The following is a 7,997-nucleotide window of genomic DNA, read 5'->3' on the forward strand; positions in this document are numbered from 1 at the left end:
TCTGTGTTATTTTGCCCCTAATATCGCTAATGTAGGTAATCGCCTGCTTTCATGCAAAGCAGCTCATTACCAGGTAATTTCATGTAAATAAAATAGCACAATTTGCCTGAAAAATCACAAGCCACATAATTTAATGAAAGTTAGCTGCAACCCAGGAGTTGGGAGGGTTAAGGTGGGGGGAGTTCCTTGAAGCTGGGTGGGGGTCAATTAAGGGGTGCAGTTAAGAAGGGAGGAGGAGGGGCTGCATCCAATTTATGGTTTTTATTTTTTTTTTATATTGGGCACTGGGGCTGCTTCTAGGAGTGGTGGAAAGATGGGGGGAGGGTCTCACAAGACCCCCGGGGGGGAACAGGGTTGGTTAGGGCCATGCTGATCCTTTAACATGATGGCAACCCTGGACTGAGGGGCTGCCATCGTGCAGGATTAGTGAGGGCACTAACCCCCATGGTACTTTTCACCACTTAAGAACATAAGAACATAAGAAACGACTGCATGGTTCCCTCAACGTCAGCTTAGTAAACCCCATGGTATTTTCTTCCTCTGAGGAAAATAATAGTGCGGTTTATAGTAAATGACCCCAGAGCTATAGAAATGGCATGTTGCCGATTGACTCATGATATCTGAAAGGTCGTGGCTTGTGTAGAGAAAATCAGAAGCATAGACTCTGATGGCACCCAATGACTGAAAAGCCCTTCCAGTCTGCCCAGCTCTCATTCTCTTGCAATACCATAAACCCCACTTGATCTCCAAGTTTACCTTCCTGCACTCACAACCAAAACTGCTCTGATCTTATCCCTGACTAGTTCTGCTTCTGTTCTTGCCTCAACCATCTCTACTGGGAGCATTTTACATGCATCACGCACCTTTTCTTTGGAGAAATATTTCCTTGTGTTACCTCTGTCTACCACTTTTTGCCCTTGTATCTTGATCTTTTACTCTAAAATGTCCTTTCCACTGAAACATTCTTGCTTGTTTTGTACTTGTTATACTTCTGGAGTATTTCGGTGCCTCACTTCTCTCTCGTCTCCTTTAAGTTCACATATTTAGCTTTTTAAGTGACATCTCATATGGCTTATGGTGCAGACTCTGCAATATTTTGCCTGTCCCTGTGGCCTCCAGAAATGGACACGATATTTCAGATGCCGTCTTAATGAGCTGTACAGTGGCATTATCACTTCCTTATTTCTACTGCTAATGCCTCTCCGATGCAGCCTAGCATTCCTCTCTCTGGGCCCGGCTTTGTCTAACTCTTCTGCCATCTTGACAACGTCAGATATGAACACTTAACGTTCTTTCTTTTGTTTGATCCCCAACAGTATCTCACCCTCCACTGTAACATTGCAACCCAATAAATGACAGCAGAAAAAGACTTTCCAGCCCAGAAATTCTGTCCATCCTGCTAAGGATACGACATCTCAGCTGCCAGCCATAGAATGAGGGCACCTGTAAGATTTCTTCAAATCCAAGGCAGCCTGTTTTGTCTTCCTTCTTTATATTCCACCATCTTGGGTAGAGAGGGATGCACAATTCACTCCAGCACTCACCTTTCCCATGTCTAACCATAAGGCTCTTTAATAATCTAAATATCCTGAAATATTAGTATGGCCATTGCCCAAAGGTCCGGCTTTCTAAGATCCCTGTGCAGCTTTCTAGATCTGGCTACACGAGTGCCTGCATTGCTGCTATGACTAATTATTACAGACATTGCATCCTGCCAGACAGATCCAGCTGCTCGTCTGATTCTATAATCACAGTATTACTAGTGAGCTTCCCAGGTCCCTCTCATAGCCTACCAGAGAGCTATGAGAGTGCCTGCATTTCCTCCAGGACTTCTAGTTATTTCAGACATTGCACCCTGCCAGACAGGACCAGCTACTAATCGATTCTTTCATTGTAGCCTGTCAGATGACCTGGCCATGTGAATACCTGCTTTACTGCTGGGACTTCTAACATTTCATATTATACTTAGGTAGTTATAAATGCAGCAGTGCTTCAAAATAGGTTGCAAATTAAACATTTTAAAATTAAACTGATGAGCAGTGACATTTTTATGATTTTTCAAAGGTGGAATTGTGTTTTGTGTTTATACTAACCTCTTTGCCATATGTTCCAGCAGTCCCCACACCCATTGTTGAATCAAGCAGTGGGTTATAAATGGTTAGGTATGTGTCACTCGGTCATGCTTTCTGCTTTCTTCACTTTTAACAACTAAGGATCCCTGAGTTTTTCCCATGCCTCGTTACTGTTTTAGCTGCCCCACCACCCATCCAAAGTGCACTGCTCGCATGTATTTCTGCACTCCAAATGTGTGTGGTTGTTGTGAAGTCCTGCCGGACAGTTCTGTCTGCCTGCCACCAGGAGGCGCTGTCGTCCCAGCCTTATGCGTCACTGCACAGACACTCTGCTAAGCATCCCAGCTCTATGGCTTTTTTGCCCTGCCATGGCCAACTTGTTCTGTCTGAATTCTGCTTATATTCTAGCCTCAGGTTCAGTATCTTGCCTGAGCCTGGGGTCCTCGTCTAGTCTGTACCTTGCTTTTGATTCTGGTCTTCTAGCACAATTTTCAGGCCTTATGTGGGTTCCCCTTTTGGGCCTGCATATTCTGTGCTCCTGCTTTGTTTGTTTGGTGGTTTCTGTCTGCTTTTGCCTTGCCTTTGTGTTCATGTCTGCTCCTGGGTCTTGGGTGTTTCCCCAGGTTCTGCAGCAGCTCAGCCCAGCTCTTGTGGGTGCCTTCTAGAGTGTTCTAGTTCTTGGTCCTGCTGTCTAAGTCCTGATATCCACCAATACCTGAGGGCTCAGCCCAAGGGGAAGCTGGCCAGTACAGGTAGAATCCATTCCTGCTCAATCCATTCCTGCTCAATCCCACTTTGTGTCCAGCCTGCTCCTGTTTTGGGGGTCACTAATATAAGCAGTATATTCTGACAGCTCTAAAATTTCATGAATTGAATTTTCACTACCAAGTACTTCACCACTCCTAAAATGTTTTTAGATCATTTCCCCTTTCATCTACTCCTTCAGAAGTGTCCACACTGTATGCGAAAAGATAAGGCTTTCACACTAACCCTTGTGCATTATAAAGATATTATAAAGAACTAGACCAGGACTGGTCCCGGAGGCATCTCAGCGATAGCAATTTTTCCCTGAAGTAAACTCCATTACCACTGCCCTTTTGTTGGCTATCACTAACCCAAGCTCTAACACAGTCAAGCACCTCGGAATCCAACCCTAGGCTGTTCAGTTTCATGTGAGCTTCCTGTGTGATGTAATACCATATCAATTATATGCGCAATCCTGATCTAATTTTCATTTCTTATATTTTTGTGGTTCAGTACACGCATCCCTATAACTCTTTAGGTTCAATACCTTTTATTTGGCCATCATAAGAATAATCATCAGATGTAATATATGGTTTTCGAGGCCATATAGGTCCCTTCATGAGATGCTGGCAGTTGACGCCCATTGATAGTCAACAGTCTACATATGTATGATATCTATGGACCCTTCCATGTCTCCTAGAGCTAAATTTCTCTGTTGAGATAAAACCTCTCACCTTCAGAGTGCAGTGACATGCTAACAGCATAATATTGGCTACACCCTACCTATTGTTTGTTGCCACTAATACTGCACTAATGTGCCAGGCTATCTGAGCTTGCATCTTTCATCTGTGTCCCTATGCCCCTAGGCCTTGTGGGGACAGTGAGTTTATACTGTGACTAATACTATTACACCACTTGTTGGAGAAATGCATAATTTGTTAATACAGTGCCGTAAAGAGAAAAGGAGAGATGGCTACCAGCTATCGCCGGAAACTCCTCTTGCAGGGATCTTTAAGAAAATAAACAAAGTTGTAAAGCATCTGCCAGCACCGCAGTATCTTTATCTCACAAGTGTGTTTTTTTTCCCATTGCCTAATTTCAATTAAGTGATGATATCATTTGATTTTTTTAAAATAAGGTTTGGCACAATACAAGGCAACAGCCTGCAGGTGGACTTCATTGAATACCTGGATGAGCTCGCCACTGAGATTGGTGTAAACCCGGCCTCTCTGAGTCTCTTCCTCACAGATCCAAAGCTAGCAATACAAATATACTTTGGCTCGTGTACATCATTCCAGTATCGTCTGTGCGGGCCGGGGAAGTGGCCAGGAGCCAGGAATGCCATCTTGACCAAATGGGATCGGATTCTGAAAGCCACAAGGAGTCGGGTCGTAAAGCAGAATCCTGAACTTTTACCAATTCCAGTATTGCTTATCTTTCTCGTTTTTGTTGCTCTGCTTATTGCTGTGTTTCTGTTTAATTAGGCTCAGGGACCCTTAGAAGGATAAAAGCTCTTGAGAACCCTCAGCTTTTCAAATGTTATTCCATGAAGGCTTTCCAGTCTCCAGAACTGTCAACTCTTTCTTTCTAGGAAGATCGCTTGCAGTTTATTTGAAATGTTGGAAGGTGCGTATTCAGTTTCTTGTGGAAAGCATTCATTAACAAACACACACTGAAAATTATTAAGGGCTCATTTAACCCAAATTCAGGTCTTAGTAAAACGTACCGTCAGTTTGATGAATAATAGCTTCCTGTGTGGAAAACCACATGGATCACAGGTCCTGCATATCTTGCAGTAACAAACTAACTTCCCTTTGTGAAGATTGTTAGCATAATCGTTGCTCAGAATTGCATAATATGTTATCAGCTTCATTACAATATGCATGTGCTGCATTATTCTTATGTAGACATACAGAGTCCCCTTTTCTGGTACCAAAAGTATCTGGAACTGGCAGAGGACAATTCTCCAACGGTGAGGTCATTTTTAACTAAGCACAAGATGCTTCTGTCACCACACTCCGGCAATTGAAAATGTTCAAATGTAATTAAGTGGTAATTATGTATAAAAATCAGTGGGGAAATCATGAGAAGTAAATGAAAATATAAAGATTTTATTATGCAAAATGCTCCACTTTGTACTTATTTGGCAGTAAAAAGGAAAATTATCCAAGAAGAATTAGGAAAGTCACATAAACAAAACAAAAATGTAAAAGTCACATACACAATACATATTTTGGCAAATATAAGCAACCTAAAGCCTGTAGTATAGTTCACACAGCAAATATGCTCAATAAATTCCTTAGTGGACCAGTATCTCCATTATAGAACTCTTCTGAGTCAATAGATAGATTATAAGAATGGAGTTAGAGAGGACATGAGGGAATACCTATTATCACATACAGAAATCAATGAGTACAAATCACGTACAATATTAAAATCACAGTTCCTTCATATTAAACATTCATTCTCTTCTTCCCCTACTTAGCAAACCTCCATTCTGAGGAATACGATCATTCATATATTCATGCAGTAAGTTCTGCCTTAGAAAAATGGGCATCAGGACAGGACCCAGGAAATATGACTACCACATCTGATGCCTGGTGCTATGTTTGTGATGTAAGGAGAGCTGTGAATTATATATATGCATAATATTAGCTTGTGGATTTGAAAAATAATCATATACTATATAGTAATACTTAAAAGTGCTATAAATAGTATCCGTGAGTCCTGCTTTCCAATGTATCAGTGCAGTATGTGTTATTAAAGCTCTGTTGTTAAAACTGGGAATTAGCAATCTGTTATTAGAGCTCTGTTGTTAAAGCTGAGAGATAGCAATCTGTTATTAATGGAGTTGCTGGAGATAGCAATCTGTTATTATTTAGAATAGTTGTGGGTGGAACCTTGGACTAGTGGCAGGTGACCACGCCCTCGGGGGAGCTCCCGAGAGGGAGCACTTCTCAGGCTTAGTGTAGGAGACAGACACACACTTAATCTGAGCAATTACAGACCAGTATCAATCCTACCCCTAATTGCAAAATTAATTGAAAAAACTATATAAAAGCAACTAGTGGAACACTTAGATAACAATAACATCTTGTATCCATCACAACATGGCTTTAGAAAACACTATAGCACAGAAACACTCCTGCTAGCACTAACAGACAACATCATGAGAGGTTTCGACAATAGCAAACATTATATTTTAGTGATGCTGGACCTGTCAGCAGCCTTTGATACCGTAAATCATGACATACTTTTAAATAGACTAGAGGAAATAGGTTTAAGTAACATAACTATCAAATGGTTTAAATCATATCTAAGAAACAGATACTTCCAAGTTCAAATCAAAGACGTAATTTCAGAAAAAATACACCTACAAACAGGAGTACCACAAGGGTCAGCCCTATCTGCTACTGTTACGAGCGCGCGCGCGGGCGCGGTCGTCTCGAGCTGGTGGTGAGCCCTTGGGCCACGGCGAAAGCTAGGGAGGAGCCCCAGCCACACCGTGGGAGGTGAGCTGGGCAGGCATGGTGAGCCAGGTGGGTACAGAAGCAGGGAGTCCGACCCTCAGCCGGACCTGCACGCCCATGGTAGCCAACACGGGGAAGTTGACTGATGAACGGTCCTCCGACTGTTCCCGGCCCTTTCGGACCTGCCGCAGGGAACGGCAATGGGCAGCAGGCCGGACAGAGACGAGGGCAGACAGAGTCCTTACACAGAAGACGTCAGACGGGGGCTGAAGCAGACATCTAAGACAGGCTGAAGCAAGACGTTGAAGAGGAGGGCTGGAAGGAAACATGGCACTGTCCATCAGGGCGCCCTACTCAGCCCACCCACGGGACTGAGTCGCGGACCACCCCGTCCCAGACGCGCCCTACACAGCCCAGGAAGGCTGGTCGCGGACCACGCTGAGGAAAGGAGGGTGCAGGGAAGACAAAGCGGAAGATCCAGGCGAACAGGAACTCCGATGCTGGGATACTGACATCCGAAGCCCTTTCGGCTGGCAGGCAGGGAAGCTCAAGAGCCCGTGGGACGAATCCCTCCTGTTGGCCACTCCAGGGCCCAACAGGACAGAAGGCTCAGGAACCAGACAGGACGTAGGGCAGAAGCGAGCAGAACTGGATCAGGACATCAGGAACACATCAAGGCAGACATCAGGAACATCAGGAAGCAAACATCCGGACAGAGACAGGACAAGGAGCCATCAACACAAGGCAGACCACGGTGGACCTGGATCGGCAAGGTTACAGACGACTGTAGAACCCGATCCGCAGGCCTGGACTGGAACAGACATCAGGACAAGGTCAGGAACAGAGAGCCATCAACGCAAGGCAGACCACGGTGGACCTGGATCGGCAAGGTTACAGACGACTGTAGAACCCGATCCGCAGGCCAGTTGCAAAAGAAAAGGAAGTCCTTATATACTGGAGGTAGAAGGCAACTCCCTGGGAGGAGCTTGCCAGGACCGCCCACCGCTGGCCCTATAAATAAGGAGGAGAGCTGCGGGCCGGCCCCTAGGAGAAGGGCGTCGCCAGACAGGATGTCCAAACGCTGGCAAGCAAGCCACAGGCACAGCTAGGCCTCTCAGGCCCTGGAGCAAGTCCCGGATGGAACACAGGCGAGGCCCTGGCTTCGGAGCGGCCTCCGGAGGAAGGTGAGAGACCACCTGTAGCGCAGCAACAGGGGGGATCGCAACAGCTACACTCTTTAACATATACCTGTTACCGTTATGCCACCTACTGGCCAGTCTAGGCATCACACAATATATATACGCTGACGATATTCAATTAATACTACCCATTGACGAAACTATTGAAAAAACATTAAACATAGCTAATATGTATCTTGATATCATAAAACAATTACTAAACCAAATGGAGCTAGTAATCAATATAGAGAAAACAGAATTCCTACCTTTAGAACGCAAAAAGACTGAGATCATTCAAATCACAATCACACTCAAAAAAAACCAAAAAATAGAAGTAGCAGAGAAAGTACGGAACCTATGAGTAATAATTGACACAAAACTAAGCTTAAAACAATATATATCTTTAAAAGTGAGAGGAGGATACACCAAACTCATGGTTCTCAGAAGACTCAAACCTAACAACTACCAACTTTCGTTCAGTACTACAAGCATTGATTTTTGCAAGCACCGACTATTGTAATGCCCTATTACTA

At 44.2% G+C, this 7,997-nt stretch overlaps 1 protein-coding gene across 3 annotated transcripts in view; it reads left to right on the forward strand.

Annotated features, from left to right (window-relative positions):
- LOC115099900 (dimethylaniline monooxygenase [N-oxide-forming] 2-like) overlaps window positions 1-5,599 on the forward strand; it is a 65,787-nt gene extending 60,188 nt beyond the window's left edge. For all 3 annotated transcript variants that reach the window (XM_029617878.1, XM_029617879.1, XM_029617880.1), the window contains one exon: window positions 3,955-5,599. In XM_029617878.1, the coding sequence (XP_029473738.1) occupies window positions 3,955-4,300 (346 nt within the window). In that variant the 3' untranslated portion in view covers window positions 4,301-5,599. The remainder of the gene's footprint in view (window positions 1-3,954) is intronic.
- The last annotated feature ends 2,398 nt before the right edge of the window (window positions 5,600-7,997 follow it).

Source organism: Rhinatrema bivittatum, chromosome 10, assembly GCF_901001135.1.
Source record: "Rhinatrema bivittatum chromosome 10, aRhiBiv1.1, whole genome shotgun sequence".
Classification (NCBI taxonomy): domain Eukaryota; kingdom Metazoa; phylum Chordata; class Amphibia; order Gymnophiona; family Rhinatrematidae; genus Rhinatrema; species Rhinatrema bivittatum.